The sequence below is a fragment of the Macaca thibetana genome, chromosome 10, assembly GCF_024542745.1.
Source record: "Macaca thibetana thibetana isolate TM-01 chromosome 10, ASM2454274v1, whole genome shotgun sequence".
NCBI classification, from domain to species: Eukaryota; Metazoa; Chordata; class Mammalia; order Primates; family Cercopithecidae; genus Macaca; species Macaca thibetana.
Genome location: NC_065587.1, coordinates 9,188,925 through 9,213,798, shown reverse-complemented (window position 1 = coordinate 9,213,798; position 24,874 = coordinate 9,188,925). Strand labels below are relative to the sequence as shown.

At 46.1% G+C, this 24,874-nt stretch overlaps 1 protein-coding gene across 4 annotated transcripts in view; it reads left to right on the top strand.

The window, feature by feature from the left end:
• The window catches only part of XRCC6 (X-ray repair cross complementing 6), a 39,240-nt gene that overhangs the window by 13,101 nt on the left and 1,265 nt on the right, over window positions 1-24,874 (top strand). For all 4 annotated transcript variants that reach the window (XM_050805868.1, XM_050805871.1, XM_050805870.1 and 1 more), the window contains 9 exons: window positions 800-938; window positions 1,201-1,455; window positions 2,280-2,463; window positions 5,817-6,003; window positions 10,455-10,623; window positions 13,299-13,460; window positions 17,168-17,297; window positions 18,484-18,584; window positions 23,430-23,543. In XM_050805868.1, coding sequence (XP_050661825.1) covers window positions 800-938; window positions 1,201-1,455; window positions 2,280-2,463; window positions 5,817-6,003; window positions 10,455-10,623; window positions 13,299-13,460; window positions 17,168-17,297; window positions 18,484-18,584; window positions 23,430-23,543 — 1,441 coding nt within the window. The remainder of the gene's footprint in view (window positions 1-799; window positions 939-1,200; window positions 1,456-2,279; window positions 2,464-5,816; window positions 6,004-10,454; window positions 10,624-13,298; window positions 13,461-17,167; window positions 17,298-18,483; window positions 18,585-23,429; window positions 23,544-24,874) is intronic.

Genomic DNA, 24,874 nt, shown 5'->3' with positions numbered 1-24,874 from the left:
CAGCCTTCACCTCCAGGGGTCAAGCGATCTTTCACCTCTGCCTCCCAAGTAACTGGGACCCTGTGACACCATACCCAGCTAATTTTTTTGTTTTTTGTTTTGTGGAGATGGAGTTTCACTATGTTGCCCAGGCTGGTCTCAAACTCCTGGGCTCAAGTGACCCACCTCAGCCTCCCAAAGTGCTGGAATTACTACAGATGTGAGCCACTGTGCCTGACCTGAATATACGTATTATTAATTCTCTGATTTCTATGGCAGGGACTGCTTATACTTTTTTTTTTGAGACGAAGTCTCGCTCTGTCGCCCAGGCTGGAGTACAGTGGCCGGATCTCAGCTCACTGCAAGCTCCGCCTCCCGGGTTCACGCCATTCTTCTGCCTCAGCCTCCTGAGTAGCTGGGACCACAGGCGCCCGCCACCTCGCCCGGCTAGTTTTTTTTGTATTTTTTTAGTAGAGACAGGGTTTCACCGTATTAGCCAGGATGGTCTCGATCTCCTGACCTCGTGATCTGCCCGTCTCGGCCTCCCAAAATGCTGGGATTACAGGCTTGAGCCACCGCGCCCAGCCGGGACTGCTTATACTTCTAATGTATACTTACTGCATTCTGGTTTTTGTTAAAATTTGATATTTATGTCCATTACTCTCACTGATTCATTACTCTTGAAGGTAGGGGTCATGCCGTATTTTAGTGCCATGTACAAATTCAGCAAATATATTTTGAGCAACTAATAGGTACTGAGCACTTATGGAGCTTACATTTAATGGTAAGTAAATATTAATTGAATTTTTATTTTTTTCAGTGTATCCAAAGTGTGTACATCAGTAAGATCATAAGCAGTGATCGAGATCTCCTGGCTGTGGTGTTCTATGGTACCGAGAAAGACAAAAATTCAGTGAACTTTAAAAATATTTACGTCTTACAGGAGCTGGATAATCCGGGTCAGTAATATTCTAAGATCAGCTTTTCCCTTATATATGAGAATGTCGGTACTCTGAACAAAGAGGAGTGGAGAAGGAAGCAAGTTACATCTTGTCTAGGAGTATGTTTTCTTGCATAAGGGGACCTTGCTCGATGTGGACTTTGTTAAATGGGTTAAACAGCTCTGGGGTGAGAAAGGGTCCTTCTGTTAGCCTTGTGGTAAAGGCAACCACTGACATTATTCTGATTTTTCCTTCCATTTGACTCCCTACCTCTGATCAGGTGCAAAACGAATTCTGGAGCTTGACCAGTTTAAGGGGCAGCAAGGACAAAAACGTTTCCAAGACCTAATGGGCCATGGATCTGACTACTCACTCAGTGAGGTGCTGTGGGTCTGTGCCAACCTCTTCAGTGATGTCCAATTCAAGATGAGTCATAAGAGGATCATGCTGTTCACCAATGAAGACAACCCCCATGGCAATGACAGTGCCAAAGCCAGCCGGGCCAGGACCAAAGCAGGTGATCTCCGAGATACAGGTGGGCATATTTCCCTGTTCTCTTAAATTGGCACTTAATTGTTGTTTTTGTTGTTGTTGTTTTAGGAGTTCAGGAGTCTTGGCTCAGCCTCAGCCTCCAAAGTAGCTGGGACTATAGGCATGTGCCATTGTGCCTAGTGCAGTTTTATTGCTTTCTGTGTACCTGACTTCAAGCATTTGCTTTTTACCAGTTAGAGTAAAATGAAAAAATAAAGTGAAGCCAGGAGAAGACTCCTGTGTAACATTAACACTGCAGATGGCCATGCCATTAGCTATCTGAAGGACTCTGTCAGAACAAGGTTGTCTTGCCTTTTTTTTTTTGAGACGGAGTCTCACTGTGTCACCCAGGCTGGAGTGCAGTGGCACAATCTTGGCTTACTGCAACCTCCGCCTTCCAGGTTCAAGCGAATCACCTACCTCAGCCTCCCAACTAGCTGGAATTACAGGCATGAGCCACTGTGCCCAGCTAATTTTTGTATTTTTAGTAGACATGGGGTTTCACCACGTTGACCAGGCTGGTCTCGAACTCTGAACTGCAGATGATCCACCACTTGACTCTCCCAAAGTGCTGGGGATTACAGGTGTGAGCCATTGCGCCGGCCAGTTGTATTCACTTTAATATTACCACGAATGGTGATTATTTGAAAAGTTGTGTGAAGTCATTATAGCAGTTGATTTCCTTAGCCACTTTCTCTGAGTCCTGAAAATGTTAATAGTCTAATTTTCAGGGAGCTTTTAAATGCATGTTTCAGTTTTAACTGGAAGAACTTCTCACTTGCTGAAAATTGTTTTTTCCTCCCTCCCTTTTGTTTACCCTTCCAACAGGCATCTTCCTTGACTTGATGCACCTGAAGAAACCTGGGGGCTTTGACATATCCTTGTTCTACAGAGATATCATCAGCATAGCAGAGGATGAGGACCTCAGGGTTCACTTTGAGGAATCCAGCAAGCTAGAAGACCTGTTGCGGAAGGTTCGCGCCAAGGAGACCAGGAAGCGAGCACTCAGCAGGTGTGCACTCAGCCCGGGTCAGCTGCCTACACTGCCCTTATGTCAGAAGCAGGTTGGGCGTGGTGGCTCACACCTGTAGTTCCAACACTTTGGGAGGCCAAGGCGGGCGGATTGCTTGAGCCTAGGAGTTTGAGACCAGCTTGGGCAACGTGGCAAGACCCTCTTTCTTTTTACTTTTTTTTGTTTTGTTTTGTTTTTTTGAGACGGAGTCTCGCTCTGTGGCCCGGCTGGAGTGCAGTGGCCGGATCTCAGCTTGCTGGAAGCTCCGCCTCCCGGGTTTGGGCCATTCTCCTGTCTCAGCCTCCTGAGTAGCTGGGACTACAGGCGCCCGCCACCTCGCCCGGCTAGTTTTTTGTATTTTTTAGTAGAGACGGGGTTTCACCGGGTTAGCCAGGATGGTCTCGATCTCCTGACCTAGTGATCCGCCCGTCTCGGCCTCCCAAAGTGCTGGGATTACAGGCTTGAGCCACCGCGCCCGGCCCCCTCTTTCTACCTGGAAAAAAAAAAAAAAAAAATCAGAAGCAATGCACTGCTACACATCCCTTAACAAACCAGAAGCAGCACATTGCTTTGACCTGCCTGGCTACTTAACTCGACTGTGCCACTGCCTCATTGTATTCCTCTAAAACACTTGTTTTATTTCAGGATACCAGAAGCAATTTGCTGCTTTATCTCCGGCAAGAGCTGGCATGATATTTCTCTAAAATAACACAGCCCTCCATTTCCTGGGGGTAAACAGTTATGGTCTAAGAGTATCCTCAGCTGTACTGACTAGCACAGTCATGTGTTAATTAGTGATGGGAATACCTTCTTAGAATTGCATCATTAGGCTATTTTGTCATTGTGCAAACATAGAGGGTATTTCACACACCCAGAGAGTACAGCCTACTACATACCTGGGCTATGTGGTTAGCCTATTGCTCTTAGGCCACAAACCTGTACAGCATATTACCATACTGTTTACTGTAGGCAGTGGTATTTGTGTATCTAAATATATCTAAAGGTATAGAAAAGATACAATAAAATTATGATACAGGCCAGACGCGGTGGCTCACGCCCTGCAATCACAGCACTTTGGGATGCCGAGGCGGGTGGATCACGAGGTCAAGAGATCGAGACCATCCTGGGCTACATGGTGAAACCTCATCTCTACTAAAAATGCAAAAATTAGCTGGACGTAGTGACACGTGCCTGTAATCCCAGCTACTCAGGAGGCTGAGAATCGCTTGAACCCGGGAGGCAGAGGTTGCAGTGAGGCAAGATCGTGCCACTGTACTCCAGCCTGGTGACAGAGTGAGACTCCCTCTCAAAAAAAAAGAAATATGGTATAAAGATAAATGGTATACCTGCATAGGGCACTTAACATGAATGGAACTTGTAAGACTGGAAGTGGCTTTGGGTGAGTAGTGAGTGAATGTGAAGGCCTAGGACATGACTGCATACTTTTATATAACTGGCAGCACAGTAGGTTTGTTTACACAGCATCACTACAGATGCACGAGTGATGCCTTGTGTGACAAACTTAAGGACAACTGTGATGTCAGTAGGTGATAGGAAATTTTGAGCTCCATTATCATCTTAAGAGACCATCATTGTATATGTGCCCCATTGTTGACCAGAATGTTAGTGGCACATGCATGTGCATTGTTTGCTTTATTCTCTGTAAATTGGAGACAACAATACCTGCCTCATTAGGTTACTATGAAGAGTTAATGAAGAGCACTTAGAAAACAGAGCCTGTTAGGGAGCAAAAACTCATAAATGTTAGTTATTATCATTGTTGAAATTGTGTCATTCTGATTCCTTTTTTTTTTTTTTTTTTGAGACGGAGTGTAGCTCCGTCGCCCAGGCTGGAGTGCAGTGGCGCGATCTCTGCTCACTGCAAGCTCCGCATCCTGGGTTCACGCCATTCTCCTGCCTCAGCCTCCCGAGTAGCTGGGACTACAAGCACCTGCCATCACACCCGGCTAATTTTTTGTATTTTTAGTAGAGATGGGGTTTCACCATGTTAGCCAGGATGGTCTCGACCTCCTGACCTCATGATCCACCCACCTCTACCTCCCAAAGTGCTGGGATTACAGGCGTGAGCCACTGCGCCCGGCCTCTGATTTCTTATAAACCTGAGACCAATAGAAACCAGATTGCTAGATTCTTTTTTTTTGTTTGTTTTTTGAGACAGTCTCACTCTGTTGCCCAGGCTGGAGTGCAGTGGTGCGGTCTCGGCTCACTGCAACCTCCGACTCCCTGGTTCAAGCGATTCTCCTGCCTCAGCCTCCCAAGTAGCTGGGATTACAGACTGTGCACCACCACGCCAGGCTAGTTTTTGTATTTTTAGTAAAGACAGGGTTTTACCATGTTGGCCAGGCTGGTCTTGAACTCCTGACCTGGGATTAAAGGCCTAAACCACCGCACCCGGCATGATGGGTCTTTATTCTTCAAAGTGGGGGAAGGGATCCTAGAAAAACAGAGACGAGGCCAAGCATGGTAGCTCACACCTGTAATCCCAGCACTTTGGGAGGCCAGTGTGGGTGAATCACAAGGTCAGGAGTTCAAGACCAGCCTGGCCAATATGGTGAAACACCATCTCTACTAAAATAAAAAGAAATTAGCTGGATGTCTTGGTGGGTGCCTATAATCCCAGCTACTTGGGAGGCTGAGGCAGGAGAATCGCTTGAGCCCGGGAGGCAGAGGTTGCAGTGAGCTGAGGTCACGCCACTGCACTCCAGCCCAAGCAACAGTATGAGACTCTGTCTCAAAAAAAAAAAAAAAAAAAAGACGAGACAACCAGTACAGTACTTACAGGGCTATTACGATGATTAAATGAGAGACTAGCTGTGAGGTGATTGGTATAGTGCTGTGCTTAATACACACTATCATTTTACTCATTTTATTATACGGGTTAAGTGTTTCTAATCTGAAAATCCAAAATTAGAAATGCTGTACAATCTGAAACTTTTTTGAGCACCAACCTAATGCTCAAAGGAAGTGCTTATTGGAGCATTATGGGTGTTAGATTTTTGGGTTAGGAATATTCAAACAGTAAGTACTATAAAATGCAAATATTCCAAAAAAAAATCTGAAATCTGAAACATTTCTGGTCCTAAGCAAGCATTTTGGAAAGGGATACTCAACCTGTAGTACATTCTTTATCATTATTTTAAGTAGTTAATATATTGTGCTATAGATTCTGAGGTGGTATTATAGCAAATTCGATTGTATTATTAAAAAGCATATTTATATTTGAGAGCTTAGGATTATTGGAGAGAATGAAACAGTGAAGCTTTGGTGTTATGAGGGAATTTTAGAAAAGTGCAGTCTTTCAGTTCATGCTCTTTCATTTTTCACTCCCTCAGGTTAAAGCTGAAGCTCAACAAAGATATAGTGATCTCTGTGGGCGTTTATAATCTGGTCCAGAAGGCTCTCAAGCCTCCTCCAATAAAGCTCTATCGGGAAACAAATGAACCAGTGAAAACCAAGACCCGGACCTTTAATACGAGTACAGGTGGTTTGCTTCTGCCTAGCGATACCAAGAGGTCTCAGGTAGGTAGAGATGCCTTTTGTTGTTGTCTTTGAGACAGGGTCTCGTTGTGTCGCCCATGCTGGAGTGCAGTGGGGTAAGCATGACTCACTACAGCCTTGACCTCCTGGGCTCAAATGATCCTTTTGTCTCAGCCTCCCAAGTAGCTGGGATCACAGGCGTGTGACATCACACCCAGCTTATTTATTTATTTATTTATTTATTTATTTTATTTATTTATTTTTTTTGAGACGGAGTCTCGCTCTGTCGCCCAGGCTGGAGTGCAGTGGCCGGATCTCAGCTCACTGCAAGCTCCGCCTCCCGGGTTCACGCCATTCTCCTGCCTCAGCCTCCCGAGTAGCTGGGACTACAGGCGCCCGCCACCGCGCCCGGCTAGTTTTTTGTATTTTTTAGTAGAGACGGGGTTTCACCGTGTTAGCCAGGATGGTCTCGATCTCCTGACCTCGTGATCCACCCGTCTCGGCCTCCCAAAGTGCTGGGATTACAGGCTTGAGCCACCGCGCCCGGCCAATTTATTTATTTTTTAAGAGACTGGGTCAACTGGGCACAGTGGCTTACGCCTGTAATCCCAGCACTTTGGGAGGCCGAGGTGGGTGGATTATCTGAGGTCGGGAGTTCAAGACCAGCCTGACCAACATGGAGAAACCCCATCTCTACTAAAAATACAAAATGAGCTGGGTGTGGTGGTGCATGCCTGTAATCCCAGCTACTCAGGAGGCTGAGGCAGGAGAATCACTTGAACCTGGGAGGCAGAGGTTGCAGTGAGCCGAGATCACGCCATTGCACTCCAGCCTGGGCAACAAGAGCATAACTCCGTCTCAGAATAAAAGAGACGGTGTCTCACTATGTTGGTGTCAAACTCGGATCTTAAGTAATCCTCCCACTTTGGCTTCCCAAAGTGCTGGGGTGCTGGGATTACAGACATTAGCCACTGTGCCCGGCCTTTCTGTCTGTCTGTCTGTCTGTCTGTCTGTCTCTCTCTGTGTGTGTCTGTCTGTCTTTCTTTCTTTCTCTCTCTCTCTCTCTCTCTTTCTTTCTCTCTCTTTCTTCCTTTCTTTCCTTTCTTTCCTTCTTTCAAGATGAGGTCTCATTATGTTGCTCAGGCTGGCCTCGAACTCCTAGGCTCAAGCAGTACTCCTGCTTCAGCCTCCTAAAGTGCTGGGATTATAGATGTGAACCACCACACCTAACCCAAGATGCTTTCTTACTGAATTTTCTCCCGCTGAAGAGTTAACGAGGAGGAGAGATACTGATCAGGCTGACCAGTTAAATAACTTTCATATGTGCATCTTTCCTTTTCTTCCCCTTCCCTTTTCTTTTTTCCCTCCCCCACTCCCTCCCCCACTTCCTCCCCTCCCCTCCCCTCCCCTCCCCCCTCCCCTCCCCTCCCCTCCCCTCCCCTCCCCTCCCCTCCCCTCCCCTCCCCTCCCCTCCCCCTCCCCTCCCCCCTTCCCTTCCCTTCCCTTTTCTCTTTCTCAAGTGAAGCAGTGGGAGTGGAAAAGGAACAAAGAAATCTGTAACTGGTTGTGATCAATTAGTTGTAAACACCACCACACTTGAATGAACCATGTGCATCTTTCTTGCTAACCTGTTAAAACACAAAGACTTGCCGGGCGCGGTGGCTCAAGCCTGTAATCCCAGCACTTTGGGAGGCCGAGGCGGGTGGATCACGAGGTCAGGAGATCGAGACTATCCTGGCTAACATGGTGAAACCCCGTCTCTACTAAAAATACAAAAAACTAGCCGGGCGTGGTGGCGGGCGCCTGTAGTCCCAGCTACTCGGGAGGCTGAGGCGGGAGAATGGCGTGAACCCGGGAGGCGGAGCTTGCAGTGAGCCGAGATCACGCCACTGCACTCCAGCCTGGGAGACACAGCGAGACTCCGTCTCAAAAAAAAAAAAAAAAAAAAAAAAAACACAAAGACTTAACTCTTTGGGACTGTGGCGTCTGGATCAGTGATATTTTGATAGCTAGAAAGTTAAACTGGGCCAGTGTCTGAAAGAGATACCAGTGAAAACCTCACCCCTTCATCACTCAGTACATGATGCTGTCAGTCTAACAGTCTTGCCTCAGGTACAATAGCATAAAATACTTTACAGTTAATTAGGGAGATGAGGAGTTAGGGAAAGTATGAAGTGTGACGTGAACTCGTTTTTTTAGGGAGATAATTTATTTTTGCTAGTGGTATTTTTCCTGTGCTTGGGATGGCATACATCTCCCTTTCTGCATCTGAAAGACACAGGACGCAGAACCTTGTCTTTCCTCATCCTCTTACCTTTGCTCAGTCTATAGAGAGATTTAACATCGAAAGTTAAAATTGAATGAGTCATCCTTTATGCAAAATGTGGAAGAATCTGACATTTTACATAAGTTTAGGGCCTATAAGATGACTAAAATACTAGTTTTGATTCAACCCATGAGCACAAATTTCAAGCCAGAGAGTTTTGCCCTACTCTTTGAAGGAGAAAAAGACAAGAAATTTTCTCTTCCATTTTGGAAGTAACTAATTTTTTTTTTTTTTTTTTTTTTTGAGATGAAGTCTCGCTCTGCCGCCCGGGCTGGAGTGCAGTGGCAGGATCTCGGCTCACTGCAAGCTCCGCCTCCCGGGTTCACGCCATTCTCCTGCCTCAGCCTCCCGAGTAGCTGGGACTACAGGCGCCCGCCACCTTGCCCGGCTAGTTTTTTGTATTTTTTTTAGTAGAGACGGGGTTTCACCTTGTTAGCCAGGATGGTCTCGATCTCCTGACCTCGTGATCCGCCCGCCTCGGCCTCCCAAAGTGCTGGGATTACAGGCTTGAGCCACCGCGCCCGGCCGGAAGTAACTAATTTTTTATATTGATTTATTCATAGGCAGTAGATCTCTGGTCACTGAGTTTTTCTTGATCCGGTATGTTTGAAAAAACCTTGAGAGTTCTTCTTTTGTTCGTAAAACCCAAATTTGAATCTGGTACTAAGCTGTTATTAATCACATATCCAGGATCGAATACAAACATCATTCGGTACGGTGGCTCATGCACTTTGGGAGGCTGAAACAGGAGGATCACTTGAACCCAGGAGTTTGAGATCAGCCTGGGCATCATAGCGAGACCCTGTCTCTACAAAAAAACTAAAAATTAGCCAGGCATAGTGGTGCACAGCCTGGGGAAGAGTGTGCAAAAAAAAAAAAAAAAAAATTATATATGTATGTATGTGTGTGTGTGTATATATACATCTCTCTCTCTCTCTCTCCAAACGATACAAATAATAATCTTTGCAGTGTGCCATCATGATTCACTGTAGCCTCAACCTCTTGGGTTCAGTTGATCCTCCTACCTTAGCCTCATGGGTAGCTGGGACTACAATTCATTCCACCACAGCTGGCTAATTTTTTTATTTTTTATTTTTTTTGGAGAGACAGGATCTCACCATGTTACCCAGGCTGGTCTTGAATTCCTGGGCTCAAATGATCCAGCCTCCTTGGCCTTGCAAAGTATTGGGATTACAGGCATGAGCCACTGTGCCCTGTCTTGGAAGTAGAACTTATATGTGTGTGTCTCTGCCTCCCCCATTGAGATCTATTACAGTACCTGACATAGGTCCTGTCATTTAATAAATAGATATGGTTTGGGCTGGGCATAGTGGCTCACACCTGTAATCCCAGCTATTCAGGAGGCTGAGGCAGGAGAATCACTTGAACCTGGGAGGCAGAGGTTGCATTGAGCTGAGATCACGCCACTGCATGCCAGTGACAGTGTGACAGAGACTGCATCTCAAATAATAATAATAATAATAAATAAATAGGTTTAGGTATGCTTTGTGTGTCAGGGATGGTGCTGGGAGGTCAGTTCATTTTTTTTTTTCTTTTTTTGGGTTGGGGGAATAGAGTTGCTCTGGTACCCAGGCTACAGTACAGTGGTGCCATCTTGGCATACTGCATCCTCAAACTCCTGGGCTCAAGCGATCCTCCAGCCTCGGCCTCCCAAGTAGCTGGAACCACAGGTGTGTACCACTGTGCCCAGCTAACTTTTAATTTTTTTATACAGATAGGGTCTTGCCATGTTGTCCAGGCTGGTCTTGAACTCCTGGGCTCAAACAGTCTTGCCTCAGCCTTTCAAAGTGCTGGGATTACAGGCGTGAGGCACTGCACCCAGCCTATTTTATTGTTTTTGCAAAGAGGTGCTCACTCTGTTGCACAGGTTGGAGTGCAGTGGCTATTCATAAACACAATCCCACTCTAAAACAGTTGAAACATCTACCTCTTAGGATTGTTACAGAAGATAAAGTAGTTGACGTGTAAAGTACCTACAGTCACTCAATAAATGTTAATTCCCTGTTGGAGAAGGAGGATATGCCAGGCGAGCCATCTTCCTGCTCCTTAGAAGAGAGCTGATTTTAACTTTGCTAGTGTCATCATCTTACAGTTATTTTGCATCTCCATGTAGCCTTCCCATGTGATCCTTGTTCTTCTCCTTCAGATCTATGGGAGTCGTCAGATTATACTGGAGAAAGAGGAGACAGAAGAGCTAAAACGATTTGATGATCCAGGTTTGATGCTCATGGGTTTCAAGCCGTTGGTACTGCTGAAGAAACACCATTACCTGAGGCCCTCCCTGTTCGTGTACCCAGAGGAGTCGTTGGTGATTGGTAAGTAGCGTGGACCACGGATGAGTGACTCTAACACACAGTGCAGTTTATGGAGCAGTGCTTTGTAAATGGGCACTGCTTGGACACTGTACAGGAGATGTTAATAGAGTATGTTGAAAGTGTTTCAAGCTCTACCTGGTGCAGTGGCTCATGCCTGTAATCCTAGCACTTTGGGAGGCCAAGGCAGATGGATCACCTGAGGTCAGGATGAGCCTGGCCAACATGGTGAAACCTCATCTCTACTAAAAATACAAAATTTAGCCAGACCTGGTGGCTTGCGCCTGTGATCCCAGCTACCTGGGAGGCTGAGGCACGAAAATCACTTGAATCTGAAAGACAGAGGTTGCAGTGAGCTGAGATCACACCACTGCATTCCAGCCTGGGCGATAGAGTGAGACTGTCTCAAAAAAAAAAACCAAAAGTGTTTCAAGCTCAAATTTTGGAAATGTGGGAATAAAGAAAGTTAAACAGATTTCTTTTTTTTTTATTTGGAGATGGAGTTTTACTCTTGTCACCCAGAGTAGAATGCAGTTGTGCAATTTCGGCTCACTGCAACATCCGCCTCACGGATGAGGACTGTGGAATTCAGCTTTATAAATTTTTTTTAATTTACTTTTTATTTATTTATTTATTTATTTATTTATTTTTGAGAAAGAGTCTCACCCTGTCACCCAGGCTGGAGTGCAATGGCCCGATCTTGGCTCACTGCAACCTCCGCCTCCCTGGTTCAAATGATTCTTCTTCCTCAGCCTCTCGAGTAGCTGGGATTACAGGAACCCGCTACCACGTGTACCTAATTTTTGTATTTTTAGTAGAGATGGGGTTTCACCTTTTTGACCAGTCTGGTCTCAAACTCGACCTCGTGATTCACCCATCTCGGCCTCCCAAAGTGCTGAGATTATAGGTGTGAGCCACTGTGCCCGGCCTTATTTATATTTATATATATATTTTTTGTTGTTGTTGTTGCCCAGGCTGGAGTGAAGTGGTGCAGTCTCGGCTCACTGCAACCTCCGTCCCCTAGGTTCAAGCGACTCTCCTGCCTGAGCCTCCCAAGTAGCTGTTATAGGTGCACGCCACCATGCCCGGCTTAAATTCTCTATTTTTAGTAGAGATGGGGTTTCACCATGTTGGCCAGGCTTGTCTCGAACTCCTGACCTTAGGCGATCCACCCGCCTTGGCCTCTCACAGTGCTGGGATTACAGGCGTGAGCCACCACATCCAGCCTGGAATTTAGCTTTTTAAAAACAGTTTCCCATGTAATTCTTTGAAGCATCAGATAAGAGAGCAGAAAGCAAACAAAACCAAAATAAGCCCACAACTTTTTCTCTAGTGTTGGAAATTAAAGAGGATGTGAACCTTGTCGTTGTGTTTATTTGTGCAGTCTAGATCCTTTCTTCCTCTGTGCTACGGCTCATGAACACCCCAAATTTGACTTAATTGGTTTTCATTAGTAACTGGGGTCATGTCATTAACCTAGTGTCAGTAAAAGTGAATTGACATTAATAATTTACTTTTTTTTTTTTTTTTGAGACAGTCTCACTCTGTCACCCAGGCTGGAGTCCAGTGGCACCATCTTGGCTCACTGTAGCCTCAAGCTCCCAGGCTCAGGTGATTCTCCCACCTCAGCCTCTCGAGCAACTGAGACTACAGGCCCGCACCTACATGTCCAGCTAATCTTTTGTATTTTTAGTAGAGACAGGGTTTTGCTGTGTTGGACAGGCTGGTCTCGAACTCCTGGGCTCAAGCAATCCACCTGTCTTGGCCTCCCAGAGTGCTGGGACTGTAAACGTGAGCCACCTCACCTGGCCAATAATTCACTTTCTGTTTGTTTGTTTGTTTTAAAACAGTCTTGCTCTGTTGTCCAGGCTGAAGTGCAGTGGCGAGGTCTCGGCTCGCTGCAAGCTCCGCCTCCTGGGTTCAAGCGATTCTTCTGCCTCAGCCTCCCAAGTAGCTGGGACTACAGGCACGCACCACCATGCCCAGCTAATTTTTGTATTTTTAGTAGAGACGGGGTTTCACCATATTGGCCAGGTTGATCTCGAACTCCTGACCTCGTGATCCGCCTGCCTGTACCTCCCAAAGTGCTGGGATTACAGACGTGAGCCACTATGCCTGGCCATAATTCCCTTTCTTAAGTGGAATGTTTGGGGCTTCTAAACCTCTTACTCCTTTTAAAAATTTTCCTTTCTGTGTCTCTGCTGCCCCCGTTTTCCCCTCAGCTGGGGGTCCTCCAACCCTTACCTGTTGAGATATTATAAGCCCTTTAAAGGCTTGGTGTGGTGGCTCATGCCTGTAATCCCAACACTTTGGGAGGCTGAGGCTAGAGGATCAGTTGAGCCCAGGAGTTGGAGACCAGTGAGGGTGACTTAGAGAGACCTTGTCTCTACAAAACCTCTTAAAACTAGCTGGGTGTGGTGGTGTATGACTGTAGTCCCAGTTATTCAGGAAGCAGAGGTGGGAAGATGGCTTGAGCTTGGGAGGTCAAGGCTGCAGTGAGTTGTGATTGCAGCACTGCACTCTATCCTGGGTGACAGAGCGAGACCCTGTCTCAAATAAATAAATAATAAAATTAAAATAAGCCCTTTAAAGAAAATGGAAGAGAAACTGTAGGGCTAAAAGAGAAGAAAGGAGGAAACCGTTTTAGGAGGCTGGTCACTGGGCTTTTTGTTTTCTAGGGAGCTCAACCTTGTTCAGTGCTCTGCTCATCAAGTGTCTGGAGAAGGAGGTTGCAGCATTGTGCAGATACACACCCCGCAGGAACATCCCCCCTTATTTTGTGGCTTTGGTGCCACAGGACGAAGAGCTGGATGACCAGAAAATTCAGGTGACTCCTCCAGGTATGTGGCAGACATATTTCCAGGGCTTCTGAACTTTGCCCATACTTTGGAATCATCCATGGGCCCCTAATGCAGACCTACTGAATCATAGTCTCTGGGAATGGGGCTTAAAAATGTCTATTTTTTAGCTTTCTTGGGTGAATTTAATGCACAGACAGATGAGGCCACTAAATATAGTTATGGGGTGCACAGCATGCGCAGCCATACAAGGCTGATCTGCAGCTGGGATAGAGAAGTGTCTGCTTAGGGGACTGTTTGCAGATTACTGACACAAGTTCTTGGTACCTCATTGCCGACGCCTTTCTTTCCAAAGCCATTGTTTGGCACCCTTGTAATGTCTAATGTTTGGTTTAGTTCCTGTACAAACCAGCCGTGGGGTTTGCCAAGATAGTGAGGTAAAGCAGAAAGACCGTGGATTTTAAAGTCAGATTTGACTTTATCTTGTGCTTATGTGTCTGGAAGCCTGCTTGCTTTTGTTTTGGGCCCATCTCTGCTGCTTGTTAGCTGGTCAACGTGGGCAAGTAACCTTTCTATTTAATATTTCTTAGCTACAAAGATGGGTGTTCTGGAGCACCTTTCCTTTGGGGTGGTTTTACATTTAAGATGCATTACTGTAGTTTTAACTTTGATCCTCAGCATGTTCAGGAGTGCTCAGTTACTAAGCTATTATCTCTCGGCTCCAAATTCACCATTTTATGCTCTGCACTGCTGAGGCTGAGATGATCCAGACCTAATTTCATCTTTCACGGCTGGCTCTCAGGCTGTGTCTCTAGTGGGTGCTAGAGGGAGACCAAAGGGCAGAGGAGAGGTGAGGGACTTGCTTCTTCCTGTTTGCTCAGTGTGGTCAGCATTGTTTGCAAAGGCTTTCACTTGGTAGCAGCAGTTAGTTACAGAGCCTAGATTTTTTAGTCTTTCCAGAACCAGCCAGTAATTGAACTAAAATCAGCCTGATAACCCTTACCTGTTTCCTTTTATTTATCATGTGGTAGAGGGTAAGGAAAAAAGGGGCGAGGGTGAAGCTCAGAGGAGGCCCCTATGGAGCTGGGATTTAGCCCTCCAGGGAGGAGGCACTGTCCAGCTAGCTCTGGATGTATCAAAAAAGCTGGAGACTGGAACCAACTGCTGCCAGGTAAAGGGTCTCTGCTGGGGCAGTACAGACAGGAACAGTAAATACAGGAGGACCACAACCACAGTTTTGCTTTCTGCAATTTCAGTTACCCATAGTCAACCATGGTCCAAAAATTTTAAATGGAAAATTCCAGAAAAAGTTTAAAAGCACAATCCCACCTGGGGCAGGAATCATCCATTTGTTAAGCATCTTCCCACTGTAAATGCTACCCACCGGTTAGTCACTTAGTAGCTGTCTTGGTTATCAGATTGACTGTCAAGGTGTAAGACGTATTACAGTGCTTGTGTTCAGGTCACCTTATTTAATAATGGCCCCAAAGCACAAGTGTGGTGCTGGCAATTTGGATATACTAAAGAGAAAGTCATAAAGTGCTTCTTTTAAATGAAAAGATGAGAGATCTTGACTTTAATGAAGAAAAAAATATCATATGCTGAGGTTGCTAAGATATACGGTAAGAAGGAGTCTTCTATCCACAAAATTGTTAAGAAGGAAAAAGAAATTTCTTTTTTTTTTTTTTGAGACAGAGTCTCGCTCTGTCGCCCAGGCTGGAGTGTAGTGGCCGGATCTCAGCTCACTGCAAGCTCCGCCTCCCGGGTTCACGCCATTCTCCTGCCTCAGCCTCCCGAGTAGCTGGGACTACAGGTGCCCGCCACCTCACCCGGCTAGTTTTTTGTATTTTTTAGTAGAGACGGGGTTTCACCGTGTTAGCCAGGATGGTCTCGATCTCCTGACCTCGTGATCCGCCCGTCTCGGCCTCCCAAAGTGCTGGGATTACAGGCTTGAGCCACCGCGCCCGGCCAAGAAATTTCATCTTAGTGGCCGGGCGTGGTGGCTCACGCCTATACTCCCAGCACTTTGGGAGGCCTAGCCAAGTGGATCACGAGGTCAGGAGATCGAGACCATCCTGGCTAACACGGTGAATCCCCATCTCTACTAAAAGTACAAAAAATTAGCCGGGTGTGGTGGCAGTCACCTGTAGTCCCAGCTACTTGGGAGGCTGAAGCAGGAGAATGGCGTGAACCTGGGAGGCAGAGTTTGCAGTGAGCTGAGATTGTGCCACTGCACTCCAGCCTGGGTGACAGAGCGAGACTCTGTCTCAAAAAAAGCCTGGGCGTAGTAGCTCACACCTGTAATCCCAGCACTTTGGGAGGCTGAAGCCGGTGGATCATGAGGTCAGGAGATTGAGACCATCCTGGCTAACACAGTGAAACCCTGTCTCTACTAAAAATACAAAAAATTAGCCGGGTATGGTGGGTGCCTATAGTCCCAGATACTCGGGAGGCTGAGGCAGGAGAATGGTGTGAACCCGGGAGGTGGAGCTTGCAGTGAGCCGAGATCACGCCGCTGCACTCTAACCTGGGTGACAGAGCACGACTCTGTCTCAAAAAAAAAGAAAAAAGAAATTCATCTTAGTTTTTTTCTTTCCTTTTTTTACATAAATTGAGACAGGGTCTCACTGTGTTACCCAGGCTGGTCTCGAACTCCTGAGCTGAAGTGATCGTCCTGCTTCAGCCTCCCAAAGTGCTGTGCTTACCGACGTGAGCCACCATGCCCGGCCCAAGCTGGTTTTGCTCTTGCACCTCAAACTGTAAAAGTTACTGCCACAGTACATGAGAAGTGCTTAGTTAAAATAGAAAAGGAGGCCAGGCACCGTGGCTAATGCCTATAATCCTAGCACTTTGGGAGGCTGAGGCAGATGGATCACTTGAGCCCAGGAGTTTGAGACAGCCTGAACAACATGGTGAAACTCCTCTGCAAAAAATACAAAAAGTTAGCCAGGTGTGGTGGTGTTCACCTGTAGTCCCGGCTACTTGATAGGCTACTTGAGTCTGAGAGGTAGAGGCTACAGTAAGCTGTGATGACACCACTGCATTCCAGCCTGGGTGATAGCAAGACCCTGTCTCAAAAAAAGATGAAGGCTGGGCGCAGTGGCTCACGCCTGTAATCGCAGCCCTTTGGGAGGCTGAGGTGGGCAGATCCCCTGAGATCAGGAGTTTGAGACCAGCCTGACCAACATGGCGAAACCCCGTCTCTACTAAAAGTACAAGAATTAGCCGGGTGTGGTGGTGCATACCTGTAATCCCAGCTATTCAGGAGGCTGAGGCAGGAGAACTGCTTGAACCTGGGAGGCGGAGGTTGCAGCGAGCCGAGATTGCGCCACTGCACTCCAGTCTGGATGACGAGAGTGAAACTCCATCTCAAAAAAAGAAAAAAACGTTAAATATTAAATGTATGAATGTACAACATGGACAGAAACATGTTTTAATTGATGGCAGTCAGGTTTGGTGCTGTCCGAGGTTTCGAGTATTCTCCGGGGTTCTTCAAACATATTCTCCAGGGATAAAGGATCTACAGTATACAGGAAGGGGCACCCCTCCTCCCTTGCAGTCCTCTGGAAAATGCAGAGGGAGTCTGTTAGGCAGATAATAACAAAAACCAGCTGGTGAAGTTCGAGAAATAGGGCCTACAGGGCCCCGGCCCCAGCACCACAGGATATAGAAGGAGGAATTTGGAGCTGAGAAACAAGTGACTGCAACACTTGAAGTCAAATGAAAGAAAATTTATCTCCCTTCTTCAGGCTTCCAGCTGGTCTTTTTACCCTTTGCTGATGATAAAAGGAAGATGCCCTTTACTGAAAAAATCATGGCAACTCCAGAGCAGGTGGACAAGATGAAGGCTATCGTTGAGAAGCTTCGCTTCACATACAGGTGAGTCAATCTCAGACCTTCTGGAACTGCCTCTGGAGTTGAAAGTTATTAGAAATTTAGCTTGGGCATAGGCCAAGAGAATGACACTACTCTTCAGCAAACTGACAGATTACTACTTGTTATTAATAGTTTTTTGAAAGCCATATAGATAATGGAAGCTTTTATTATATTGGAGACTCTGGGATTTTGTGGTTGCTGTGTTGTGCTGTACTTAGCCAGATTAGTTGGTTGAACAAATTCAAAAAAATAGCGGGATTCTTAGTCGCCCTTCTCCTTGCTTGTTTGTGTTATTCCACAGTGAGCAAAAGTAAATAAATCTAGTGTAAATTGTTACAGGCTTAAAAGAATGATTAAGTAATTCAAGTCATTCCCTCTCACATATATAATAGACCAACTCTCAAAGGCTGCATAATGGGACACTAAACATAATTTTTTTCACATACCATTTTTTAAAAAAATTTTATTTTAATTATTTTGAGACAGGGTCTCTGTCACCCAGGTTTGAGTGCAGTGGTGTTATCGTAGCTCACTGCAGCCTTGACCTCCCTGGGCTCAGGTGATTCTCCCACCTCAGACTCCAGAGTAGCTGGGACCATAGCCTTGCACCACCACACCTGACTAATTTTTGTATTTTTTGTAGAGATGGGGTTTCACCATGTTGCCCAGCTGGTCTCAAACTCCTGTGCTCAAGCCATCCGCCTGCCTCAGCTTCTCAAAGTGCTGGATTACAGGCGTGAGCCAGGGTGCCCAGCCAGGTTTGCTTTTTAAGTTGACTTGAGACGAAGTCTGGCTCTGCCATCTAGGCTGGGGTACAGTGGCATGATCATGGCTCACTGCAGCCTCGATCTCCTGGACTCAAGCAGTCTTCCCACCTAAGCCTTCTGAGTAGCTGGGACCACAGGCGTGCACCACCATGCCTGGCTGATTTTTAAACTTTTTGTAGAGACAGGGTCTCACCATGTTGCCCAAGCTGGTCTCGAACTGCTGGACTCAAACATTCCGCCTACCTTGGACTACCAAAGTGCTGGGATTACAGGCATGAGCTACTGCACCTGACCTCAACTGTTCTACTTGGGGTGTTTTTCTCAGCTCACCCCGGACCTGTAGTATCTCTAGTGGTTTTATTCTTATTTTTTCAGTGTTTAAATTGTCATGTTTCAATTGAGTTATATTATTGTTTTAACAGAAGTGACAGCTTTGAGAACCCCGTGCTGCAGCAGCACTTCAGGAACCTGGAGGCCTTGGCTTTGGATTTGATGGAGCCGGAACAAGCAGTGGACCTGACATGTAAGGAGGTTGAATTGAGTAGTTCTTTTCATGGGAGGCTTTCTTACTGGTTCCACTCTGAACTAGTAATTTAGGTGCATTTCCCAGTATTCTTTAAACACTTAACCTCATTGCCCAGACCCCCTCTTTTTGGGAGCTTTTCTAGACCAGCTTAAACAGCCAGGGACCAGATTTGGCTGGTTCTGTAGTGAGAGGAGGAGAGTGGCAGGCTCCTGAGACTGCCTCTGAACTAAGCCACTCTGTGACTACCTGCTAGTGAAAGTTAAAAAATAATGTAAGAGGCCCAGCACGGTGGCTCATGCCTGTAATCCCAGCACTTTGGGAGGCTGAGGCAGGTGGATCACGAGGTCGAGAGATTGAGACCATCCTGGCCAACATGGTGAAACTCTATCTCTACTAAATAAAAAAAATTAGCTGGTTGTGGTGGTGTGGGCCTGTAGTCCCAGCTACTCAGGAGGCTGAGGCAGGGGGATCGGTTGAACCCAGGAGGCAGAGGTTGCAGTGAGCTGAGATCACACCACTGCACTCCAGCCTGGTGACAGAGCGAGACACCGTCTCAAAAAACAAAACAAACAAGCAAAAATAATAGGAAATGAGTGGTGGATTTGGGTTTAGAATCCAGTGACTCCCGGCCTACCTCTGCCTCCTGGGTTCATGCTCTTCTCGTGCCTCAGTCTCCCGAGTAGTTGGCCCCTGCCCAGCTAATTTTTAGTAGAGATGGGATTTCGCCATGATGACCCGACTGGTCTCAGAATGATCTCTTTTACATTAGACAAAATAGCCCCAGTGTTAAAAGCAGAAGAGTTATTGGACCATTGTTACTGTGGCACCTGCTTAGCTGTGTCTGGCGGAAGAGAAACGTTTCGAGCTAAACAGCCCATCTCCTCCTCTCAGGCCTTAGGCAAATTCGGAAGTCAGTGGCTTAGTGCCTAGAAAGGTAGTTTAGGACACAGGCTTTGGAGGTGACTGATGTCTATTTGAATCTCAGCTCTGCTACTTATTAATTGAGTAGCTTTGGGGATATTACTTAATCCCTCTGAGACTTGGTTTCATTTTTGGTAAAATGTGGATAATGATATTGTTCTTACAAGGTGTTAACAAAATGTAGGCCCTGACACTCAGTAAGTGCTCAGAACACAACCATTCTCTTTAGTCCACAGCTATTCCATTCCCAGGATCTCAACTCCTTACATTCTCGCATCCAGCCCTATACGTTCATGGAAAGTCCTATTTTCTCTCCCTACCTCTATTTTCAAAACAGTTAGCTTGGCTGCCCTAATTTTTTTTTCTTTTTTTTTTTTTGAGACAGAGTCTTGCTGTGTTTCCCAGGCTGCAGGGCAGTGGTGTGATCTCGGCTCGCTGCAGCCTCCGCCTCTTGGGTTCAAGCAATTCTCCTGCCTCAGCATCCTGAGTACCTGGGATTACAGGTGCTTGCCACCACACCCAGCTAATTTTTTTTTTTTGAGATGGAGTATCGCCCTATCGCCCAGGCTGGAGTACAGTGGCGCGATCTCCGCTCACTGTAAGCCCCGCCTCCTGGGTTCACACCGTTCTCCTGCCTCAGCTTCCCAAGTAGCTGGGACTACAGGCGCCCGCCAACACGCTCGGCTAATTTTTTCGTATTTTTAGTAGAGACGGGGTTTCACCGTGTTAGCCTGGATGGTCTCTATCTCTTGACTTCGTGATCCGCCTGCCTCGGCCTCCCAAAGTGCTAGGATTATAGCATGAGCCACTGCGCCCAGCCTGCCCTTATATTTCTTATAACCTAAATGACCCAGGTTTCTATCCTCAGCCCTCTCTTCTCTGCCTTCTTGTTTTCTTATCCACTCCCAGATCCTCAGTTGCCACGTCATGGCCGTGACCCCCAGGCCTATGTCTCCAGCCCTGTCCTTTCTTCTAAACTCTTAGCTGGAACCTCCAGCTACCTGGTCAGTGTCTACTGTAGGACCTGGATATCCTTCTGCGCAAACATCTGAACCTTTGACTCTTTCCTCTTTTACATCCCTCAGTCTTTTCTAATCAAATGCCTGTATATTTCCCTCTAACACCAATATATGCTTCTTTTTAAATATTTATTAAAGATTGGAAGTTGTTTTCTCAGCTTTGTGACACTGTACCACTAGGGTTTTCATCCTGTGCTGGTGGAAACCCTCTGACTCCTTTCCTGGACCTGCTTCCCTTCTTCTACAGGGCTGCTCTGAGTGACTGAGCCCCAGCTTCCTCTCACATTCCACTTCTCCCCTGCTGCCCTCAGCAGGTTACACTGGCAGTTCTCAAAGTGTGATCCCTAGACGGGCAGCCTCAATGTCACCAGGGCATTTGTGAGAAATGGAAATTATTGAGCCCTCTCCCAAGCTGATTGAATCTGATGCTTAGGTGGGTGCCCAGAAACTTGTGGTTTTCTTTGTTGTTGTTGTTTTGGAACGGAGTCTCACTCTGTCGCCCAGGCTGGAGTGCAGTGGCACGATTTCAGCTCACTGCAAGCTCCGCCTCCTGGGTTCACTCCATTCTCCTGCCTCAGCCTCCTGAGTAGCTGGCACTACGGGCACCTGCCACCACGCCCGGCTAATTTTTTTGTATTTTTAGTAGAGACGGGGTTTCACCATGTTAACCAGGATGATCTCGATCTCCTGACTCTGTTATCTGCCTATTTTGCGTCTTGGCCTCCCAAAGTGCTGGGATAACAGGTGTGAGCCACCACATGCGGCCAGAAACTTGTGTTTTAACAAGCCTTCCAGGCGGTTCTAAGACATGCCACTACTTTTTTTTTTTTTTTTTTTTTTTTTTTGACATGGAGTCTGGCTGTGTAGCCCAGACTGGAGTGCAGTGGCGCAATCTCGGCTCACTACAAGCTCTGCCTCCCGGGTTCATGCCATTCTCCTGCCTCAGCCTCCCGAGTAGGTGGGACTACAGGCGCCTGCCACCACGCCCGGCTAATTTTTTGTAGTTTTAGTAGAGACGGGGTTTCACCGTGTTAGCCAGGATGGTCTTGATCTCCTGACCTCGTGATCCACTCGCCTTGGCCTCCCAAAGTGCTGGGATTACAAGCTGGAGCCACAGTGCCCGGCCTATTTTGTGTTTTTATTAGCAATTGGGTTTCGCCATATTGGCCAGGCTGGTGTCAAACTCCTGACCTCAAGTGATCCACCTGTCTTGGCCTCCCGAAATGCTGGGATTACAGGCATAAGCCACTGTGCTCAGTACTTTTATTTTTATTTTTAGTACTGAGCATTGGCTGGACCTCAGTGCATTACTTAATTAATTAATTAATTAATTTGAGACAGGTTCTCACTCTGTCACTCAGTCTGAAGTGCAGTGACGGGATCTCAACTCACTGAAACCTTCGCCTCCCAGGCCCAAGCAATTCTCCTGTCTCAGCCTCTCAAGTAGCTGGGATTACAGGTGCCTGCCACCATGCCTGGCTAATTTTTGTATTTTTTAGTAGAGATGGGGTTTCACCATATTGGCCAGGCTCATCTCGAACTCCTGACCTTAGGTGATCCACCTGCCTTGGCCTCCCAAAGTGCTGGGATTATAGGCATGAGCCACTGTGCCCGGCCTCTCAGTACTTTTAAAACTCTACAGATGATTCCCAGGTTGGGAGCCAGTGCTCTTGCAGAGGTTCCCATGATGTGGAACAGGAGGCTTCTGATGCAGCAGGAGCACAGTTGGGCTCCAGCATTGTGCCATCTTGTAGTTACACCAGCAACGGCTCCCCTCCGTGCTTGGCAAATATGGGCATGTGAGCTGCCCATCTCATCACCCTTGCCCTTAATGTGACACAGCTCATGTCAGAAGCTTGATTTAACCATGTAGTTGTAAGCTAACAAAAAAGGAAACAAAAATATGATCTTTCCTCCAAAGTTGCCTTTTCCTGTCATACTTGCTCCCCCTGTTTCAGCCAGTCATCTCCCCATCCCACTCCTATTCTTCTTACGTTCTGGTATCCAGCTCTGTAATTTCAGTTAAACAATAAATCCTATTGTATCAGTAAGTCCTGCCAGTTCTGTCACTTCTCATGTTTATGGGTCCTCTCACCCACACCCCACTTCACCTGTCTCTCTAACCCTCTTTCAGTTCACCCTCCACGCAGCTATCAGGGGGTTCTTTGGATAAGGCCTAATTCCTTGGCAGGCATTCAAGCTTCTATGACCTCACCATGCCCATCTTTCCCACCTCTCTACTGGCCCTGTCCTCCTTAACACCCTACCTTCCAGCTATATGTCACCTGCTATTTCTCACCTGATGCCTTCTGCTTCTTATCTTTCACCATCCCTCCTGTGTTACAGTGTGCCTGTATAGTTGCTTCTTGCATGGTGTTGCCCAACTCCACTGCATCATTTTTATCCACCTCCTCACTCTCACTGGGCTGTGAAGAGTGAAACCCCATCTCTACTAAAAATACAAAAAAATTAGCCGGGCGCGGTGGTGGGTGCCTGTTGTCCCAGGAGGCTGAGGCAGGAGAATTGCTTGAACACGGGAGGGGGAGGTTCCAGTGAGCTGAGATCATGTCACTGCACTCCAGCCTGGGTGACAGAGCGAGACTCCGTCTCAAAAAAAATAAATAAAAACTGGGGACAAATTTACCTATCTATAGGTTGTTAGAAGGAGTAAAGAGAGTAAGTTTAAAGCATTTACAACAGTGCCTGGCGGTAGGTAGTATGTGTGATTACAGTAAATGCAGGTGTTGGAAGGTACTTGGTAAATGCTGGAAAGACCTTTCCCGAGACCCCTCCCACCCCAGCAGTTAGGTGCTCTGTCTTCTGGTTCTCAGAGAGTTGGAACTGGACAGCAAGCTGGGGCTCGTGACTCACCAGGCCACTCTTCTGTGTTTTGATTTTCCAGTGCCCAAGGTTGAAGCAATGAATAAAAGACTGGGCTCCTTGGTGGATGAGTTTAAGGAGCTTGTTTACCCACCAGATTACAATCCTGAAGGGAAAGTTACCAAGAGAAAACACGGTGAGGAGCTGAATGTGGACATGTGGGCTATTTTAAAAAATTGCTTTTATGATGGTCTTATCACAGTGGGCAGTATCCTTTCAGAAATATCTCTTCACACTCTAGTTAAAATGGCTTTTATCCAAAAAACAGGCAATAACAAATGATGGCAAGGATGTGGAGAAAAGGGAACCCTCACACAGTGTTGGTGGGAATGTAAATTAGTACAGCCACTATTATGGAGAAGAGTTTGGGGTTTCCTCAAAACGTGAAAGGTAGAGCTACCATATGATCCAGCATACCATATGATCCAGTATGTATCCAAAAGAAATCAGCGTATCAAAGAGAGATGTGCACTCCCATGTTTATTGCAGCACCATTCACAGTAGTCAAGATTTAGAAGCAACCTGAGTGTATCAGCAGATGACTGGATAAAGAAAATGTGGTACACATACACAATGGAGTACTATTCAGCCATAAAAAAGAATGAGATCCTGTCACTTGCAATAATATGTTAAGTAAGCCAGGCTCAGAAAGACAGATATTTGCATGTTCTCACTTATTTGTGGAATCTAAAAATCAAAACAATTGAACTCATGGAGATAGAGCATAGAAGGATGGTTACCAGAGGCAGAGAAGGGTAGTGGGTAGTGGGTGGGGCATTGGGGGTTGGTGGGGATGGTTAAAATAGAATGATTAAGATCTATTTGGTAATACAATAGAGTGACCATAGTCAGTAATTTAATTGTACATTTAAAAATAACTAAAGGAATACAATTGGAATGTTTGTAATATAAAAGATAAATGCTTGAGGGGATGGATACCCCATTTATGCTGATGTGATTATTTCACATTGCATGCCTGTATCAAAATAACTCATGTACCCCACAAATATATATACCTACTATGTACCCACAAAAATTAAAAATGAAAAAATTTTAGAAAAGAACTGTCTATACAACCATACATATTTATACATACCAACATACATATTTCAGCACAAAATGGAATAATCACATTGTTTTCTAGTTTGCTATTTTTGTTACTCAGCTATATATGTTGCACAGTTACTTATATCCACACTTACCTATCTATCTCATTTTTTAAAAAATGAGGCTGCAGAGTAGTTCATTGGATAGATATACCAGGTTATTTAACCAGACCTGTATTGACAAGTGGATATGCTGCACTGAATATGCTTTTTCCATTGTGTACTTGTGTGAATAGATCCACAGGATACATTCTTGCAGTGAATTGCTTCCAAAACAGTGATAGATTTACCCTTTATCCAAGAAGGAGTGAGAATGTTTTCCTGTACTCTCACCCTTCCAGGACTTAATTTTTTAAATTTA